At 37.6% G+C, this 22,422-nt stretch overlaps 1 protein-coding gene across 2 annotated transcripts in view; it reads left to right on the top strand.

Moving 5' to 3' along the window:
- The first annotated feature begins 6,551 nt into the window (after positions 1-6,551).
- Positions 6,552-22,422, top strand: part of LOC145984048 (SPRY domain-containing protein 3-like) — a 76,542-nt gene continuing 60,671 nt past the window's right edge. Inside the window, exons 1-3 of one of the 2 annotated variants that reach the window (XM_083117387.1) lie at positions 6,552-6,804; positions 12,500-12,711; positions 18,122-18,150. In XM_083117387.1, coding sequence (XP_082973513.1) covers positions 18,125-18,150 — 26 coding nt within the window. In that variant the 5' untranslated portion in view covers positions 6,552-6,804; positions 12,500-12,711; positions 18,122-18,124. The remainder of the gene's footprint in view (positions 6,805-12,499; positions 12,712-18,121; positions 18,151-22,422) is intronic. The other variant, XM_083117386.1, reaches the window with a different exon arrangement.

Raw genomic sequence — 22,422 nt, 5'->3', positions numbered from 1 at the left:
TCGGATCTCACCTTACAACGTATGTCAAGTCCCGATTAGCTTTTCTATGCAAAACGTGATAAAAAAGGTAAAGTGCTCCCCTGTGCATAGCACCACACCATGAAGGCGTATAGGGGGTGTGGGGTAACGCCCCACACTTTCTTGATCCGGTCGTGAGTGGGGGTGATGTGATCAGCATCACGCCCCTGACCGCCTTTAACCCCCAGGGTTTCCCCCAGGTACCCATGTTATTCGACGCTGGGTGGGCGCCGGGGCCGCTTCCATCGTTAGAAAAGTTCCCGGATTTGAACCGGCCGGGAATCGAACCCGGGATCTTTAGCATGGTAGTCAGACGCGTTACCGACTGAGCCACCGCGGCCACTCTATGCAAAACGTGGATTGAAAAAATTACTTAGTCAAAATTTGTGACAGTTAGTTACTGATCGCAAATTGCATTGTTGCAGAATATGCGGATACTAGACGTGTTGAAAGCAGAGGTGTTCATTTGGAATCAACCTCCCTCTACCTCAGAGATCGTAGTCACCCCACCCTCCACCGCCCTCACCCTCACAAATCTTCCGGAGGGTGAGGGTGAGGTCTGCCGTCATGAGGATGAACACCTCTGGTTGAAAGAATCACGACGATGAGGAGGAGTCATGATATGATAAAAGCACACACAAAAAAACAATAACCAGGCCGGTATTTTTTTAAAAAAAGAATACACCTATTCGGTAGTATCCCCCGTCATTCGCACATTTCTCAAACTTTCATACATGTCATTTTTTACTCTAATTGTTTCTCGGATATGAACGAGACGTGCCTCCCCAAACGCCCCGTCAAACAAAAAGCGGATTCTCCCCGACGATCACATTTTGGATCTAATACCACTCATAAATTAAGTGTCCAGAAACAGATATTAGGCATGAATATACGACAAAATACTCCTTAGCAATTACAGATAATTATAAGCTAACTCGTGGCCGAGAGTTAGAACGATGTGACTAAACTTCCCCGCTCTTGCTTCCGAGTTCGAGGCCTGGTCTCGGCATGGAGATCTATCTCTGCAGTGTTTCCTTATCAATTTAATGTAATTATCATCCATCCTCATAGTTGCGACAAATTATAAATGTGTCATGGTAAAAACAAAGCAACATAAGAAAAAAAAATATTGTAACATTACTGCAATGTCAGAACTACGTTGGCAAAAAAAAGTGAACACCTGATCATTTTCAAACAGGCATTTGGGGAGAACTGTGTAGAGGTAGACAGACAACATGCTCCCGAAAGTTGCCAATCGACATGACCTTCGGTACTGAAGTTATGCGTTGAGAAAACTTTGTTTGAGGCTCCTCAAGCGTCTTATCACAAATGCCTCGGTGTTCGCAGCATTGCCAACTCATTTTTCATCGAGAAAATCTTTTTTCTCCTAATTCATTTGCTGTTGATTGTACAAGAGGTGAGACAAGAAACTCTCCCACCGATGTGCTGGGTCGGAAACGCTGCAAGCGCAAGCGCGAACTTCCCTTATCGTGCACACAAGCAGGGTTGCCGAACGTCATAAATGTTGTGTGAGAACCGAGAAACAACGCGATCGACTTGCCTGTCTTCATTTAAAGTGTGTGTTTCTTTTGTGTGCAGTGTACTTGCTAGCATGGAAGCTTGCAGTTCAGAGAAAGCAAGTAAACTCGGTGGACGGAAAGTAATCCACAGCCAAGGACGAGAAATTGTATATAATGTCAATGCATTTACGAAAGACGAGGTGGGAGTTCGTATGTCCGAAAACCAGTTGCAAAGGAGGGGGCTCGCGCATGTGGTGTTTCATTCAGCAGTGTGAGAAGAATTGTACTAATAGAAAGTAAAGCATGCACTACGTTGAAGAAACACTTTCATACGCCCCATAAAACACGACCTCGCCGAAAAATCAAAAGTCATATAGACGAGTTCGATAAGTGTGTTCAGTGGAGTGCCCAAGGGGGGGTTGGTGGGGGTTATACCCCCCCCTTTGGCCTAGTATTCCTAAAAATAAAGAACATCATAGGTGGGAAAATATGACATAATGAGGGCTGACTACCAAAAAAAGTATACATAACCCCTCCCTTTCGAAAATCCTGGGCACGCCACTGAGTGTGTTGTTAGGCGTGTTGTGCACGAATTTCACCTTACGGACGGGGAAGGTATCCGAAGGGTTTTGAAACAAAGAATAGAGTTCCAAGGCATTGAGTTTAAGTGGGAAAAAGCAGAAAATAATAGACAATTGCTTATAGAAAAGGACGAAATGAGAAGTTTACGTTCATCGTACCTCAAAGCCATAAAAATCTTTCGTTGACAAGGACGACCCATTGTTTACGTTGACGGACTTATTTTCACAGCTTGACAACAAAGAAAGAAGCTTGGGTGGATGGAACCGCGGCTGCCGTCAAAACACCGGTGTCTAAAGGGCAACGTGTAATTGTTGTACATGCTGGCGGTTAATGTTCAAATCTGGAAAATCTTTTGGCGATTACCACCATGATATGAATGCCCAAAATTTTGATATTTTTTTTATTTGATATATTTTATTTTACTTCGCGTTTTGTGCCTCTTGGCTAATTTGCGAAGATGGGGATGAGTGATGAAATTGATGAATGGACATTTACAAACAACCATGACCGAGCGGGATTCGAACCCGGGACCCTTGGCGTCGCAGCGCGGTGTGCTAACCACTCAGCCACAGGGTCCGGGGAGAAGTTGATCCCAAATTTGACACGAAACACGCCTCATGCCATAACGTACAAATAAATCCTGCGCCTTCTTCCTCCTCCCGAAAAGACATTATGATTCAGTGGCTCGTTCAAAACAACATCCCCTTTGACGCACACATGTTCAAACCAGAATTGTATTCATTGGTGAAAATTAACAAACCCCGTTTGAAGATGTTTAAAATTGATTCCATCTTAGCAGAACACGGTTATCCAGTTGTATGTTTACCGCCATACCACCCACATCTTCTTGCTTAGTTTTCTTGTGTTCTCGTTCTGCGTAGACATTTGACCCATATGCACTGCCAACCCTGCTTCTGTGCGTCCTTCCCCTACGTATGGCTTGGTCGTGAGGCCGCGAGGAGTTTCTTGTCTTACCTATTCTACTGTACAATGTTTGATTGGAATATTTTCTTCTCAGATGCCTAGATTATTATTAAGTTAATGATAAATAATAATAGTAAAAAATGCTATTTTTTTACTAATCCGTGATTAACTACTTAATGTCCTACTCCAATCAAAAAGCTATAGATAACATTAAATATAGAACATACATTAAGCTTTCATTTAAAAAAAAAAGTTCGTTGAGATCGGGCTGTTGGTTTCATAGATATAGTCATTTTTTCAAATGTCAAAATCCGCCATTTCTATTAGCTACCACTTTGAGATGGCAATCATGTTTTCTTGGCATCCATTCATAACCATGTAACTGTGGTATAAAGGAAAATTAGTACCCCCAAACTATACCAACATCTTGGCTGGGCAATAGCCTTTTGCTTCCTCTGGATTGCTGTTTCGAAACCTGGTAACTCTTGCGTAAAAGTACTGTAAAAATGTAACTAACTAAACACATAGATGTTAGTAAAATTAGTAATAGGAAATAACTTACGTGTATGTTGATTTTGGATAACTATGAAAAGAAAACAGTTTTTGCTACAGCAAAAGTGCGGCGAATGACACTCACTCACTTAAATAAATTTCGGTACCACAATCAATGTTGCCAGTAAATTTTCATGTGCCGTAGAAACATCGTAAAATCTATGCTAGGAATGAAAATCATCAAAATGAAAATTAAAAATTTTATATCTCGAGCTGCACATAAATAAACTATGAGTTAGGTTAAGAATTACCCATTCCCTCCGTACACATATATATTCTAGATGTGTCACTGTCAGACTATTTTCAAAATCCTGACTCCGACTTGGATGCAGCTTCAAAACTTGTGTATCGTCCTTGATTGATTGTTTGATTTTGTTTATTTTACTTCGCTTTTCTGCCACTTTTACCTAATCACGAAGAAGAGGATGGGATGATATGAAGGGACACTCATAAAGAACACCCTGGCCAGGATTCTAACTCGGGATTTCTGTCATCGTTGAGTTGAGTTGTTGTTTTAAGTACACTTTTTGCACAGATAAGCTAATTGGGATTAGACCTACAGTTTAAAGTGACAGTGGCGGTTCAAGATAAAATTTTCACCTGGACAAGGTGAATCCCCCCAGTAGCGTACGCAGGATTTCATCAAGGGGGGTGTTATTTCGAAAACTTTCTACAAATTCACATTACCATTGTTTTATTATACCTTATTTAATTAATTAATAATAATAAATTAATTAATAATTATTATAATTAATTAATTAATTTAATTACTACTAATAATAATTATTACTAATGCAGCTGCTATTTATGAAAGAAATAGAACAAAATTACATTTCTTTTGTTTCTTTGTTACAAAATAATTGTCTAGTCAACTGTTATTTGTATATGATAAGTCAGACATTTTAAGTGTGAAGAAAATCCATAAAAACAAGCAAATATATTAAATTTATTGAAATAATCGAAATATGAAACCCATTCAAGGAGCCGCGCTGGTCTAGTCTGACAACTTCGTGGGATATCCGGGTTCGATTCCCGGAATTGGTTGGAATTTATCCAGCCTTGTCTCCGCACCCAGCTTCATAGCAATGGGTACCTGAGAGCAACCCTGGGGGATGAAGGCTACCGGAGCATGGTGCTGATCACATCACCTGCAAAATAGTTCGAGATCGAGAATCTTTGGGGCCCACCACACCACTATGTGTGCCTTCATGGCACGGTGCTATATGCACGGGGGAATTTACATTACCTTTACCTATGGAACTCGCCCAGGATGATGATGAAGCGTGAGAATACATGTTGCTAAATTCCACTGAGTCAATGTTTTCGTTGAAAAGTAAGTTTATAGACATTCCAACACATTTATCACTTCTAGGTGATTCACAAAGCACTTCTTCAACATTATTTAATGATGTGGATGTAGACTCAGCATCACTTGAGAGTTCACAAGGGGATGTGAAATCAGTACCGGGAAGAACGTTTGCAATAAGGTCGGCACACTGCGACGAAGCAAGGGATTTTCACAATTCTCGCGAGAGTCACTGCGCGACTTTTTGCAAAAAAAAATTGCAAAATTGAACTTTGCGGCCGCTTAGATTGTGTTTGGAATGTTGTTTTTTTCTTCATGCTGCATGGGAATAATAATTCAAATTATTATTATTATTATTATTATTATTATTATTATTATTACTGTCGCAGATCTTTGACTGTGATAAATTAGCCATTTTTATTTTTTTTCTACAGCATTTTCCATAATATTTCAAAAGCTCAAGGGGGGGGTTTAAACCCGGTAACCCCCCCCCCTTGCGTACGCCACTGAATCCCCCCATCCCCCTTATTTTCCATCATGTCATTCCCGACATTTCAGGATCCCACACCCATTCCAAATGATAATGTTGAATCCATGATGTTTTCTGCACTATAATCTTGGGGTGTGCGGGACAGAATTTTTTTTGTCTTAAATCCCGACATTCAGGACGGGATAAAATCGCAATATCCCGACAAAGTCGGGAAATGTTCAAAATTTCGAAATCTCGAATTCTACACGTCATTTTCACTTTACGTGAATGTTTTTGCATTGCTGGTACAAAAACTAACAATTTTCGATAAGTTCCAGACATTTACAATATAGAAAACGTCGAGAATTAACTAATTTTTAAAATGACCATTCGGTATTTCTCGACTGTTCGGGATACCGAAACGTCGGGAATTCATTTCCCGAAGTCTGGATCGGGACGGGAAATTTTTTCACGATCCCGGTCCCGACTTTTCGGGATAACACAAACCCCTACTATAATCGTCTGAAATTTCTTGGAATTGGCATTTTTCATTTCAGAAAAGCAAAAATAATCACGTTAAGGGCGAGAATAGGGTGTAGATGTAGAATAGATTTTCAGTGGCAGGATATATCAAACGTTTACCGCACAGACTATACCGCGTTTGTTACAACCTGTCCCGGTTCCCGCGCTAGTTGCTTCCTGGCTTTTCTCGGTGCTGGGGAAGTCAAAGCCAGGCAGCCAATTAAAATACGCAACGTCGCAATAGCGTCTACGTAAGCGCCTATCTTCTGGCTTCCATTCGCTCCTCGCTGGCCAGCAGACGATTTTTTCCTCGTTTCTCATTGGCACCGAAACTGTGGAGCGCTCCCTAGCGCGGGAAAGGGGACAGGTTGTAACAAACGCGGTTTTTTTTATAGAAATGGTTTACCCTTTCGAAAATTTCCCCATATAGTAGTGTAATGGTGATTTTTTTCTGTCCAAATCGTCGGAATTTTAATAATTTCCCGCGCCGATCCCATTCCTACACAAAATTTTCCATCCCACACGTTCATATCTTGAACTTTCCTTTCGCATTCGGACACGGACTTCTTGTGTACTTCTTGTATAGTTGCTCTGAAAAGATGACACGAAAATATGTAGTCACTATTTCCGTCATTCGAAGTGTAGAAGTCAACTGTTTTATGTTTCATCATGTGATGTGTAGTTATTTGGGAAATATAATACGTGTGAATGATTGTGGCTGTGAATACAAATGAATGTGTTGGAAGTTTATTTTTAATGTAAAATTATTTGCGATGAAATATTGTTTGTTATCAAGAGTATTTGTAATATAAACGAAGTAACGCCAGAGTCCCAAGACTTCGAAATACTCCATCCTCTCATTTTAAAACCTTCGCAACAGATGTTTTAATTATTAAACGAACTATAATTAGGTAATTGTTAATAAAATATTTTTATGTATAATCCATAATTAACATTCACAATATGCTGAACAGGAGATTTATCATATTAAAGGATATAGTACGTACAACAAGTACAAAGTTCCAATTGTAAGTTAGTATATTTTCATGGCAAAAAGTTCTTCGGGTAGTGTATTTTCATGTCAAAAAATTCTTCGGTTGAAAAGTGCACATTAATTTTTAAATATATTTGAAAGGAGGGTGCACTTATGAAAGTGCAATTATAAGGAGAGAAATTAAAAGTAACCATGATGCAAACTGCTGTTTTCAAAGAAGTGTATTATTTGGGCGAATGTTAACATGTAGACTGTAAGTTGTATTCAATTTTGAAGGATTTAGCCAAATATCATCCTTAACTACAGTGAATGTGCTTACTGGAAAGTATAGTTACAGTTTCACAGTCTCTACAGAGTGGCTTGTTTTTTATTTAACAAGGAATGTAAGCCTTGCTTATGCATCTCAATTAGGTGTATTTTTTAAGTAGATGAACTGCTAGTGTAGTATGAACTATATTTAGTAATATATAATACTATTTTTAACCACCTGTATGGTGTGGTACTTATCAGTGAACTGACTGGCAGATGTAAGTTTCACGTAAGCTATTTGGATACATTGTTAATGTGTGGAAGGAATGAAGAGTTAATTTTGTCAAGATGTTTGGATTTGAAACTGGGAATATAATACAAATATTGGTCTGACAAACATACAAATTATGGGCCCAAGTTCTGATTGTAATGTTTTTACAAGTTGCACAGGAGGATTAGGAATATGTTTAGAATTATGAAGCGAGAGTGAAAGTAAGTTTGGAGAAACAAATTTGCATACAGTTGCAGCTAGTATTCATTTGTGAGAAATTATGTCATGAAAATTAGATTATTCAAGTAACCACACTTGTATATGTCTGTCTGAAGGGGTTTTATTTTTTCATGTGTAAATGCTAAGGCAATCCTAACATACTCAAACACTGCAAGTAATGCCATGTCCTTGTGGGATTCTAATTCTAATGTTAAGACTGTCAAACTTCACCAACGTAACCCACTTATATAAGAGTAGTACAAAATCAGAACTTAGGCCAAGTTATGTTATTAAGGGAAAGACATAAAATCATGCATGGCAGCAATGTTTAAATGGTAGTGACTAGAATCCCATCTTTTCTTCCTCCCTTAATTTGTACTTCGTTGTAGATGATATGCAGTAGCAGTTAATGCTAATGTTCTTCATGGTGGAGCGGTTAGCACATCGCCAGGGGTCCCGGTTTCGAATCCCGGTCTGGGCATGGATGTTTGTGCGTGTCCATTCATCATATCATCCCTCATCCCTATCTTTGCAATTTAGCCAAAAGTGGCACAAAAAGTGAAGTAAAATAAAGCAAATCAATCAATTAATGCTAATGTTAGTGTGAGTGACACTTCTATAATTCATACAGGGAACCAGGTGGGATTGTTATCACAAGCTTTGCTCACATGCTTAGTTCAGGTAACTCAAAATCCCACACACCCTTCGAACCTAATAGTACCATTCACAATTTTGTTGGAATGAAAATAGTTGGAGGATGATGGTGACCACACCACTTCTATGTTCAAGGTTGAAAATTCATAGGTCAGGACATCCATAGACAATAACTACTTTTTCTTCTTCATTTGTTGAATATGCTCATCTTTGAGGTAAGCAAAGTGTGATAATAGTAAGGGGATAATTTGAATATTGATACAAAGTACCAATTTAAGGTTGTTTGCCCAGGCTACATATTATTAAGCAAATTTTTCGGTATTAGTTTACTATCCTTCGGACACATTTATTTATTTTTACAGAAGAAACTACTTACCGTAATAAGTTCCTGTAGCATTGTCGAACATCGGGAAAGTGTTTTGTGTGATGTGGGAATGTTTCATAGCTGAAATTCATGTTGTTCGTTGAAAATTAATTCTCCGACGGAGAATAGCTAGCCACACGAACCATTGGCACATGGATAGGTTAGTTCTGTTAGGTTAGGAAACATAGTTAAAATTTGGTGTTGTGTTAATATCAGGATCTAGAAATTGGAAATAATTGCGAACCATTGGTGCGTGGTTAGGTTAGTTCTGTTAGGTTAGGAAACATAGTTCAAATTTCATCAAAACAATGTTGATACACCTTCAGGAATGTTCCGCGAAGCAGATACGTAAGTACGAATGTCAAAAATTGATGAAACGAAAAAATTAGAGGTGTCCGAAGGATAGTAAATTTTTACCGCCAGAGGATCTTCCTAAAATCTTAAAAGGGGTAAATGCATAATATATATATTCAACAGGTGGTAAGTTGTCTCCTTGGAGGTCCTGGCTTCAATACCCAAGTAACCTATCTGTGCATACAGTGGACTTGAAAAAGAAATGAAATTCAAGCAGCAAACACAATTTCGTAATGTTTTAAGCCCATTTCCTAATGCCATGCTTGTAAGTATTCCCTGGAGTCAAGGATAACAACCATGTAGGTATAAATATTTTAATACAGAAGGAAGGAGATTTAAATTATCACTATCATTTCTCGTGACAAACAAATATGCCCAATTAAGCCCCTCAACCATATCCTACAGTACATATGGTAGTTATTTCTTGTAAAAAATGGTAAAAGATAAAGTGCTCCCCTGTGCTTAGCACCACACCATGAAGGCTTATAGGGGTGTGGGGGTAATGCCCCACACTTTCTTGATCCGGTCGTGAGTGGGGATGATGTGATCAGCATCATGCCCCTCACTGCCTTTACAGGGTGTCTGAAAAGTCATGCAACCGAGACTTTGAACATACGTAACATTTGTACAAAAATCGATAGACATGAACCTTGCACTGTGTATTTATTTTGTCTGTGAATATTTTTTTAAACACACACACAAACCTATCCTACCTGTCTTCTTGTACGATAAATTTAAAATCTTTTATTTCATCTTGGCATTGATTGAATAATGTAGCCAGATGTCTTATACACATAGTACTGCTCTCCGACATGACCAATGTTGCCAGTACACTTCATAATATAAAAAAAACTTATTTTTTATGAATATGTCATAATTAACCTCATAAATCATCTCGAACCCATTAAAATGGCTAAAATTTATCGATCTTTTTGCATTTCGATAAAAACCCACACTGACTATCGATACACATCGAAAATTATTGCAAGCGGCTCCATAGCCATCTTTTATTAGTGTTTCTTTTTACTTTGTACAAAACTTTTTTACAACTTTGTAATGTTTTTCCCATACTGAATGCTCATGTAAAATATAATTTTATTGTTTAATGTTCAATAAATATCCACATAGACAAAATTAAGTTCATATGTCTATCACTTTTTGTACAAAAGTTATGTACGTTGAAAGTCTCGGTTTTGTGGCTTTTCGTACACACCCCATATTTAGCATGCACAGTGAATGAATGCTTTATCGCAGTGAGCTATGCTTGATGTGAAGTAGAAAGGGAAACAGTAGTCATCCTTGAACTACTTTGACAGTATTTGAAAGATCAATTTCACAATGTTTCAAAATGTAATGTTCCTGTATCTAAAAGAGTCTCCTTACAAAGAGACTAAGAGTCAATGTGGCATTAGGGCAACTCGGATACCATTCAGATACAGTGGAACCTCGATTTTTTGTTTTTCAGGGGACCAAGCATAAATAAAATATAGGTAAATGTATAATCGAGGAAAATGTTATGATGTTTTGCTATGTTGGGACCATCAAGGTTGAATGTATAATGCAGGAAAATGTAATATCCGGAAACATGAAATTGGGGTATCACTATACATAGGGCTGTGGAGGTTGGTCTCCGTGCACTGGTTGGGCAGTTTCCACAGGTACCCACTTATGAGAAGCTAGATCAAGTTCAGAGCTCCTCATACAGGGTGGCTGGAAAGTAACTCCCTATTGAAAAATACTTATAACTTTTGTAAATATAGTCACATTTGCATGAAGTGGTAAAATTTAATTGCTAATTTTTGCTTTGTCCTCACGGTGACGAGTAGCCCATAATGGCCCAGTGCCTGACATTGTATGAGCATGCCCAGCTGGTATCCCATTACAAAGTCCATGGTACTGGTGCAGATATAGTGGTGAGGTGTTCACAGACCCCATGCTTCAGTGGATGCTAAGACTATCAGAAACTATCATTCCAAACAGATGACTATGGGACTTCAAATGAACATTCTGTACCACCTGCAGATCCTGTAGGCATCAGCTACAATTGCAGTTTCTGATAGGCTTGGCATCCACTGGAGCATAGGGTCCTTGAATACCCCTCCACCATCTCAGCACCTGTACCACGGACTGCCACACTTTGTAGATACTAGCTGGGCCAGTGGCGTGGTGTGACTTTTTAAAAAGTGTTGCCGGCTATCAGTACGACAATTATGCCTGCTAGACGTTATTACAACTCCCCCCCAACCCCTTCGGTAAAGGAAACATTCCTTCAAGCTAGATATTTGTTCATTTCGTTCTTGTTTTGCAATCAGCACAGTGATTTAGCTACAAACATTCCTAGAAAGAACTACCACTCATGAAACAGTTACCACGAAAATCCAATGAATAGTGGTAGACCCTTGTCAATTCTTCATCTGTCTCCGTTTCTTTGCAATGAGCTGCGAACGGGAAGAACAACAACCACACTTTTCTCGGGTCAGTTTGACGTTTGTGTGGTGAGCGCTAAGCAGACGACAGAACTCCACTCCTTCGTGGGAGGGAAACCCAGCTGTACGTACTACTGTTGCCAACTTAGTATTTTTGAGCAAGGTTTGTCCAAATCGCGAATCACACCAAGGAACTATATTTTCGTCTATTACCTAACTGGTCTCAGTTGTAGTTCAATCCAGCCTTGGCTCTGCAGTCTACCTCTAGTTGCTTCACAGGAATTGTATTCCTATTTAGGCTGGATTTAGCTCTTTTCTGCCAATCCGATGTGACAACACTGGCTGCTCCGGTGGGTCTGAACGGCAACAGGGCCCCTTAACAGGTATATGAATAACCCCATAAAGTCCTTCCCCGCTCTTTCTTTGCACTGGCGCCTTCTTCTCCCTTTTTGCTTCTTCAGGGTAGCAGAACGGCCTTCCTCTTCGCTTCTGCCGGCTGCAGAAAAAATGTCCTAGGCAATATCTACTCGACGGCAACGGGGTTCATTAACATATTTAACAATGTTGTCATTTTATTGAAACAACTTTTTAATTCTTTACATTTTGCTGTTACCTGCGGTAACACCGGCTACATGCACGCCACGCCTCTGGGCACACTCATGCAGTGTCAGACGTTGGACCATTATGTGCTGCTCTTGTCACCATGGGGAGAAAGCAAGAATTAGCAATTACATACATTCTACCTTCAGGGCTGACAATACATTTTGTTTCATGCAAATGCAACTATTTTTACAAAAGTTCAAGTATTTTTCAATAGGGAGTTACTTTGCAGCCACCCTGTACAAGGACATTGATGGAACAATTCATTCCTGAGATCAACCAAACAGACCTCCTACATGACAAACAATAATTTGCATGATAACATTTATCCTGTGCCAAATATAATTATTGGACTAGTATATGACCACTACCATTATTGTATATAATATTAGTATTATAGATTCCTTTTGTCCTGTTATTATCATTATTATATTCAGTTTTAGTCATTTAGTAAATTGCTTGTTTTTTGTTTCAGAGGCTTATGCTGAGTTGTGTGAGCCCCCATCTTCTCATTTTGTTGAAGAAGCTATTTGGTTCATTTAATGACACTAAAATGGAAGGGTTGTTGTCACGTAATGCTGCACCGTTCAGTAATCGTGCAGGCTATTACATGAAGTGTGCTGCAGCACATGATAGTGAAGGGAAACCTCAGTATGAACGAATTAATATCGATGGCGATTTTCTCAGGTAATATATGTTTCTACTCTGCCAACAATAATTAAAATTTGAAACTCTTTTCTGTTTTGCCCAATTTATCATGTGTTTGAACCACTCGCATTCTATAGGACACTTAGGAATAACAATTTAAGTTCTATTTTTACATTATTATTATCAGGGGTAGAAAAATACATGATGCCCGGTCACCATGGCACCTGAATTTTCAAATTCAGTTTATATATATATATATTATTTAATATTTCGATTTTTTTTTTTAAAAAAATAACAAGTGTGTGTTTTTGTAATGTTTGTTTGTTTGTTTTCTGAGGGTGGCTACTCACCAGGAATTCCTTGAATTTTTCTCTGTAGACGTGAAAAATTGCAGCATTTATTAATCCAAATCCTATTGAATTTATACATATTGATAAATGCCCTGAGGCGAGATTTTCACAGTTGAGCTTTTATTTTTATCGAGGAAGGAAAATAAAACAGAATTCTCTCGATCTGTTTACATTGTTACTATCCTTTGTACAGCAATCTGACAGATGGAAGATTATTGCAAGATAACATTTCTTCAAGATGATTAGGTAGATTTGAGTTTCAAATTCTTATACAATTAACAATTTTTTGCAGGTTAGAATATATACCATGCCATTTGTGTGACTTGTGTTTGTAAATGTATTTCGAGTCAAATTAAATGTTTTAAATATGCTGTTTAATTGAATTAAATTAGAATTTTTGGATACATTGGAATCACACACACTTCATATTATTACTATATTTGTGTGTGCATATCAGTGGTGCAACTACAGAGGGGCATTGCCCCCACCCCCACCTTGAATGGAAATCAATTCTAAGGAGAGCAAGGGGGCAAGCATTGATGGCCAAGGGCACAGAGGGGCAATTATCCCCCTCGATTTCAAATTTTATGCAAATAAAAATACATTTTATAAAATTTTCTTGTTCGCTTTGCTTGATATTCCTGCTTTTTTTACATAGAAATTTTCAGCGAAAAATGCGGGCTTGACCAGGACTTGAACCTGGGTCTCTGGCATACCATGCCATTGCTCTAACCACTGAGCTACCGAGCTGGCCTGTCTTGCCTGATTTTCATCAAGTTCAGAGCTGTAGCTAGTGAGCGGCGGGAGTCGGCCCTGGCTGCCGAACAATCTAAATTATAAAAGTTGTAAAAGAGAGAATGCCATGGGACCTTGTGAAATTATTTGCACCCTATTAAATCAATATTGTTTTCAGTTTGCAAATAAATGGATAGCATTTTGTAGGTTAGTCGCGTGTTACTCACAAATCCAGAATGTAAAAAAGGAAAGTTAAAAATTGTACTTACGTATGTGAGTATAGTGCTCTTATTGTAGAACGATGTTTCAGAGATTGACTATCTCTTTCCTCAGGTTCGTATAAAAAACTAAGTACTTGACATAGTACTGCTTCAAAAATGTAATATGAGGATTGTGGTTAAGGGTTGGTTAGGATACATTTAAAATATTAAGTTTTTGCTATTAGAAGTACGTAATAACCAAGTCATTCCCTAAAAAAACTTGTACAGCAGACCTATTCACAGGTAAAAAAGTTAAAAATCTAAAAAACCTGCATGAATCACAATGCAACCTGCAGGTTTGGCCTTTCCTACCCAACTGTGGTTCTCAATCCACATGAAGGTCAATTCTCCACAAATGTTTCCCCTCCCCTTAATTTTCTCGTTTCCCCTTATTACGTCACAAATCCAACATAAATTCACGTTCCTCTCTTGCAGCTTGCATAACTTCCGGAGTGACGTGGAAACCGATATTGGGTTCAATCTTCCAGGCTTTGTTCCATTTTTTGAGGAAATTGATCCACCCTTCTTCCAAATTTCCTTCGTCCCTATTAAGATTATTCTCCCCCCTAAAAAAAAATACGCTGTTTCATACACGTTTCTTCCTAATTTCCTCCCCTCTTTTCTGATTATCTCTTTTTTTGCGATTCTATGCCCACTTTCCAAAATGTGTTCTGAGAGACCCGTTTTGGGAACTTTTTCCCTTATGTCCTTTTCATGCTCGCTCCATCTTTTACCCATATTTCGGCCCGTCTGTCCTATGTACTCTTTCCCGCATTGGCATTCTATTCGATAAACCCCCTTCTGTTTTTCGGTATTTCCCTAGTGTCTTTCCTTTCTTATAATCAGTGAAGTATTTTTCTACATTCTTTGGTGCTTTCATCCCGCAAACGATTCCAAAATCTCTCATTATTTTTCCGATACGGATTGATGGTAAGGGATGCCAACATACTTTACCCTCCTATTTTCGATTTTTTCCCCTTCTTTTTGATCCCCTTTCTCTTTATTGGTTTCTTTCCTAATAATTGTCTGTGCTCTCTCCGCTATCTTATCCATTTCTCTATTTGTATATCCGTTTTTTAATCCTGTTTTTCTTATCCACCGAATTTCGTTGTCTTTTGCTTTTCCATTATTGCATAGTCTACCGGCCCTAATAAAAAAGTTAAGGAATACGTTTTTCTTTGTTATTTCAGGGTGCGCCAATTCCTTGTTAGTGTATAAGTTCCCCGATAGGGGTTTATGATGTACTCCTGTTCTAATCCTATTCCCTTCTTTCAAGATACTAAGATCCAGGAAATTGATTTTTCCATCGCTTAAGTTTTCCCTAGTGAAGTTTATTCTTTTGTCTTGTTTTTCTAATTCTTCAAATACCTTGTTCAGTGCTACCCCCTTTCCTATAATCAAGATATCATCAACGTATCTCCCATAATATTTAATACCCATTCTCGTTTTTTCCAAAGCTGCCTTCTCAATGAAGTACATAAAAATGCTCGCTACTATACCAGAAATGGGGTTTCCCATCGCCAAGCCTTCTTTTTGTCTATAAATACTGTCATTGACATAGAAAAAGTTATATTCCGTTACAAGGTTATACCCTCGTACATATTCCCAAGCAGTTAGGATGTCTATTCCTTTTTCTAACAGCCACCTTAGTAAACAATCTCCCGCCTGCCCCCTCGGTACACTTGGGTATAAGTTAATAACATCAAAACTACTTATTGTATCCTCGTCATCAATTTCCAGATTCTCTATACATTCTTTAACTTCTACGGCATTCCTAACGCTATATTGGGTGTTCTCATTTATCTTCCTTATTCTTTTTACCAGCATTTTTGCTAGCCCATATCCCGGATGTTCGTATGTTGGTATAATAGGCCTAAGTGGTATGCCTTGTTTGTGTGTCTTAGGTATTTCAAAAGCAATTGGTATGTTGCCAACTTTAATTTCCTTAATAAGGATTTTCTTTTCGCTTGTACCAAATGTAATGCTTGTCTCTACCCCTTTTTTGATCTCTCTTCTAATCTTATTAATAGGGTCTTTCTCTATTTTCTCAAAATTGTTACCTTTAAAGCTATCTTCTAATTTTTGATAATATTCCTCTCTGTCCATGATAACCATCTTGTTTTCTTTATCCGACCTAATTAGAAATACGTTATTCGCCTTCACCCATTTTCTTACATTTTTTAAATCGCGTCTTAGGTTTTCGTTTACTTTCTCTTTCCGTGTTCTATCTCCCTATTTTTCATGTTAGTTTCCTTTTTAATTTCTTTTTGCAACTGTTGTTCCACAATATTACGTATCCTTTGTCTAACCTCAGTTTTATCCTCCCTTTCGTCAATAGTTGTTACGATCGTTTCTGCTGCTATTATGAATTCTTCTTTTTCAAGTTTCTCTACCCCTATTGCAAATTTCTGCCCCTTGTTCATAATCCTAATCAACTCTTTAGGTGGTTCATGGGTAGTTAAATTTAAAATGTTCTCATTATTTCCCAACTCCTCTGTTTTTTGTTTCTTAATCTCTAGATTATCCTTCCTATTCAATTTTAATTTCATCAATTTCCTCTCTATAGTATTACTATCCCTAAATTTGGCTTTTTCCACAGCTCTAAAGTGTCTCTCTTCAATGCTTTTCCACGTCACTTCGTCTAGTTCCCCACTAACTTCCAAATGTAATCTATAGCATTCCTTATTAAGACGTTCGACTTGTCCATGTGCTTCCCTAATACATTTCCCTAGTATTTTAAATTGTATTTCTTGTTTTTGTTCAATCATGCCTACACTCAAAGGTTTATACCCCCATTTTAAAAAGTTTGGTAAAACCCCCATTTTCCTGCATTGTTTTAAGAATCTAATCCTGATTAAATCCTTATTCAACTTAATCCTCTTATTTTCTAGTGCACGCACTTTTCTCCCCGTATCGGAGATCAATAGCATTTTGTAGGTTAGTCGCGTGTTACTCACAAATCCAGAATATAAAAAAGGAAAGTTAAAAATTGTACTTACGTATGTGAGTATAGTAGAGTATAGTACATAAGACAGACGGGCCGAAATATGGGTAAAAGATGGAGCGAGCATGAAAAGGACATAAGGGAAAAAGTTCCCAAAACAGGTCTCTCAAAAGTTCCCAAAACAGGTCTCTCAGAACACATTTTGGAAAGTGGGCATAGAATCGCAAAAAAAAGAGATAATCAGAAAAGAGGGGAGGAAATTAGGAAGAAACGTGTATGAAACAGCGAATATTTGTAAGGGGGGGGGAAGAATAATCTTAATAGGGACGAAGGAAATTTGGAAGAAGGGTGGATCAATTTCCTCAAAAAATGGAACAAAGCCTGGAAGATTGAACCCAATATCGGTTTCCACGTCACTCCGGAAGTTATGCAAGCTGCAAGAGAGGAACGTGAATTTACGTTGGATTTGTGACGTAATAAGGGGAAACGAGAAAATTAAGGGGAGGGGAAACATTTGTGGAGAATTGACCTTCATGTGGATTGAGAAGCACAGTTGGGTAGGAAAGGCCAAACCTGCAGGTTGCATTGTGATTCATGCAGGTTTTTTAGATTTTTAACTTTTTTACCTGTGAATAGGTCTGCTGTACAAGTTTTTTTAGGGAACGACTTGGTTTTTACGTACTTCTAATAGCAAAAACTTAATATTTTAAATGTATCCTAACCAACCCTTAACCACAATCCTCATATTACATTTTTGAAGCAGTACTATGTCAAGTACTTAGTTTTTTATACGAACCTGAGGAAAGAGATAGTCAATCTCTGAAACGTCGTTCTACAATAAGAGCACTATACTCACATACTTAAGTACAATTTTTAACTTTCCTTTTTTATAAATAAATGTATTAAAAATTTTCTTGTTTGCTTCACTCGCAATTGATAGTTTTCTGTAATGCACTGTAAATTAAAATAAGACTTATCTTAATCGATTTTGTCTTAAATGCATGAACAGTTGAGGAAATGGAGCGTGCACATTTGAGATACAGTAGGCACCCTCTAGTTTGGGTTCGGTTGGTTCGGCCCGCCCTTACTGATTTCTTTTAAGTATTTTTTTTAATTTTGTAGGCCAGTAATATCTTTTAACAGTTCGGTTTTTACTTTAGGCCATGTTGTCGACATCATCACGTTGTCGGTAAGTAGGCCAGATGTAGTTTGTTTTTTGTACATTAAAATACACTTAAACATGGATTAAACTACTATATAACTAATTTTAATGTATGGCCAAACATTATAGGATTTATTGGTTGTTTTTTTTTTGCATTACTTTGGTTCGTTCGGCAATATTTTAGTTCGGCCTATGGTTTGATCCTGAGGTAGACTACTTTATGTGTAAAACATATGTTGTACTCTTCTCCAAAAGTTACTTGACCACCCTGAAAGTTTTCTAAGTCCAGAAATCGTTAATTTGGCAACATAGCTCTTGAGAACGAGCAGAGAGTAGCCAACTTTACTGCAGGTCCCTCTACTAGGCGAGAAACCCTGTGGTGTAAGATTTACATTACTTTTAATAATATGAAGTCAGAAATTATAATTGCTCAACATGTTAATAGAGAACAATACGGAAGACTCAAGTATGAGGAATAATTTAAGAGAATACTTGTCATTCGGCATGTTAAAATTGGAATCAGAGAAACTGTTGTGATGTTGGAAACACTGCACTCGCTCGTGGTACACCTGGAGGAAATAGCTGTAAAGTTTGAAGAGAAATGGACATAATTAGGAATAGGCTATGCAAATAAAATATAACAAACACCTTGGAAAGTACTGTGCAATGAGCGAAAATTAAAGAATCTCCCAATTTGCAGCGGAAATGTGTTCTTCGCTTAGAAAAGTGGTAGCTTGAGCAATCATCAACACGTTTCAAAGCATTTGCTACAAGCAATGTTGTAGAGTATTGGTAAAGTACTTGCCTGGCAAATATCTTTTTCCTAAGAACTAAGGGTCGAGGGTTCAAATCCAAAGCACCATTTTTTTTTTTTTCTATTGTAAGTGTGGCATCAGATACATTGAGCATGGAGTTTAGTAATTAAGTTGAATACTTTTATTTCAGAATGGTCGCAAAAAATAATTCAGTGTTGAAATCGACGAATGCTTCCAGCAGCTCAGTGTGTTTGATTCTTTTTTCTGGAACTAACATTCATCAATTTGGATCAAAAAATACCTAAATTGTTGTAGTTTTCCAAGAGATAGTAATTTGTCAAATATGGAATGTGCTGACTATGGCTTGGAAATTGATGAAGAACCATCTTCTTTTTTTGAGCTTACACAACAATGCTAAACCAAATATCAGTCAATTTGCCTTCAGCTAGAACCAGAAAGCATTATATATTTGCGTTTGTCTGCCTTCTTTTGTCTTTTAGGTCATTTTCAGTAGTTCTTGTTTTTTTTTTTTTGTTACGTTTTCCTTAATTTTAAGGCGTATTTTTCTCCTTCCTTCCTTGTTTCATGAATTTTAAGTGCATTTGCTAGCATAACTTGTAGATTTAAATTGCCTGACTTAGTCCTTAGCAAGTTTGTCATTAAACGAATATATGGTCAATGGAAAAGCACAACTATCATTTTCAAGTTTGGCAATGTATTAAATAATTAATTGTGATAAATATATTTTTCCTACTCCAAACTTAAGATAAGATGTGTGAACCCTACTCTGAAATTACCTTGCTAGCCTCTGTTATCGCTTTAATCTGTGCTTTTAAAATAAATTTAGTCACAATATTAATGAAGATATAATCTTATACACCAAACATAAATGTATTTCAGTTGCTGGCTGTCTACTGTATTGTGGAAGATCCATTCTCAAAGGAGGTGAACGATTTATCAGGGTGGCGACATACCTGGAAAACCGGGAAAAATCAGGGAATTTGAGGTGTCAAAAAAAGTCGGGGAAATGTCAGGGAATTTTGTCTTGAATGAAGATATCGTTATGGAACTCTACACGGGAACAGGAAATGTTGTTACTAAGTTTCGGCCTCATCTTTTTGACCCCTTTTATGCACAACACAACCACAGTGCCAGAAACCAGTGATTGCAGGAGGAGAGGGGGAGAGAGAGAGAGAAATTTCCAGAGGGACAGAAAAATGTGTTAAGCCTCTAAATATTAAGTGGAAAATGCATTGAATTACCATTTTTTCATGTCTGTATGGGAGTAGTAAGGGGACAGAACTGTCAACAGATGGAGGGGATGGGAGCGGGTGGTACCATCCGATAGTTATCAGACGTCGTAGTAAGGCATTTTGTTGGACAAACTGAAGGAACATGGAAACAAATATACTCCATTGATACATATGATTTTTTGTCGAATATCGCCACCCGACAACGTATCTCACTACAACATGTGACAGAAATTGCATGCATGGCACTTGCATAGAATTGATTTTTTTTGGATGTCTTCAGATTGCAACATCCAACAAAAATTGCATGCATAAACAAGAAGAGCTTTAGACTGCAAATATGCTGCTGGAATTTTATTACTCTTCTGGCTCACTTCAACTTATTTAATGTAGCAGTGCTTACGAAGGTTTTCTTTCATCATCCTGACGTATTACTGGTTTCACACAAGTTAGCATACTTTTACAATGATATTGCACTATTCTTAGGTATCAAGAAGAATCCAACGAAACTGAATATATATTGAATACTATCATGAAAAAGTGAAACATAAAACTGCATTGGTTAACGTTATAAAAATTGGCAAGTGCATGCTCCCAACCTCAAATTTACTACAACACTAGTATTGTAATGAAATTAACACCACTCTCTGTCCTGTCTGTTTAAACTCATGAGAGATGGTGATTAATCTCTCACTGAGTGAAGTTCATGTCCAATATGATGAAATAAAATACTAATAAAAAATACGTAAATATTTTATCATATTTACTCGAATCATTCAAACATAAAAGCAAATCACTTTCTTCAAGAATTGACTCTGCCAGCCCAACTACTGATTTATACAAGGGGTGGCTAGAAAGTAATTTCCAATTAGTAGGGACATTGATTTTTTGCAAACGCGAAAACCATGAATAATGGTAATTGCTGCGAAGTTGTGTTTATGAATGTGCAGTGATGACACATTTTTCGCCCATTTGAAATATCGAAATAATGTGAATTTGGCATAAAATGTGAATTGTTGGCATTTTTAGCAATTTTTTTTTTAAATTCCCTAAAACAACGAAAAATTCCATGAAATCCAAAATTCTTGTCTCGTCTACTTCTAGGCCATGTTTGTGTACATAGAACGTGCAAGTTTTCCAACATTTTGTTCAAGAGTAAACTATAATGCTTGTTATACATGGAATAATTCCGACAGCCACATTAAATCATGTATTTTCCACGATTTTTTCAACTTCTATCAAAACCATTTGCATCACAGAACAAAGTGGCAGGGTTCTAACAGGAGATCGAGTGCATATCTACCGTCACACGGGAGCCATATCTTCAGTATTTGTCACACGAGATATGTTTTGGATTAACAAGCTAAGTGCGCACCATTGGCATTTGTCGAGCGAGAAATAATGGAGCTCAGTCATTAGGGCATCTTGACTACCATGTGAGAGACCCGGGATCTTTTTCACCTATTCAAACTGTTCCGGTGCCCACCCAGCATCATATCAAGCAGATACCTGGAGGAAATTTTGAGGGATAAAGGTAGCCAGGAGTGTGGTCCTGATCACATCACCCCCACCTTCGGCCATGATCAAGAAAGTGTGGGGGGCCCTAACTCCAAACCCCTATACACCTTCATGGCAAATTGCAGGAGAGCACTTTACTTTTATTTCCTCAAAGATCTGTTCCAATATATCAAACTGTCACGAAAACACGTAGACCATGTGACATACAATTTAAAATAATAGTTTAAAACCACAATGGAGTATTAAGTTTGGTATGTTTGGCAGAAAAATGTTCTAAAACAAAAATGCAAATTTTGGGAAACGTAACACTAACAAGTCAAAAAAAGATAATGCTAATTTTTGGTGCCAAAATATATTGGTATTTGTCACGTGAGATTGATTGATTTAAATTTTTTGAGTGTGTCGCCACTTATGGTCGTTATGCACCGTTCAGTATATACAGAGAAAATTCCATTATCTAAAACCCTTACTTTAATATTAAAAAGGGGGTATGGAAAATAACTTTCAAGATATCAAACTCTCCGGAAGAGGTGTAGGCCTTGTGACTTACAATTTGAAACAGTAGTTTAAAAACACCATGAAGGTATAATTATTCAACAACCTTCATTAAATTTATATTAAAAAAGCAAGCTTTCATTTTCAACGCGAAAAGCATTTTAGACCATTTTTTAAAATTATTATAAGTTAATTCTACAAGTCATCAACTTCTCAGCCCTAGCGATGACTAATCTATGCTTCTTATCTGATTTCTGTGAATGTCACATTATATCTGATTG

The sequence above is a fragment of the Lepisma saccharinum genome, chromosome 2 (assembly GCF_977018435.1).
Source record: "Lepisma saccharinum chromosome 2, izLepSacc3.1, whole genome shotgun sequence".
Lineage (NCBI taxonomy): Eukaryota > Metazoa > Arthropoda > Insecta > Zygentoma > Lepismatidae > Lepisma > Lepisma saccharinum.
The sequence above is the reverse complement of the archived record's forward strand: the minus strand, read 5'-3'. Positions and strand labels throughout refer to the sequence as shown.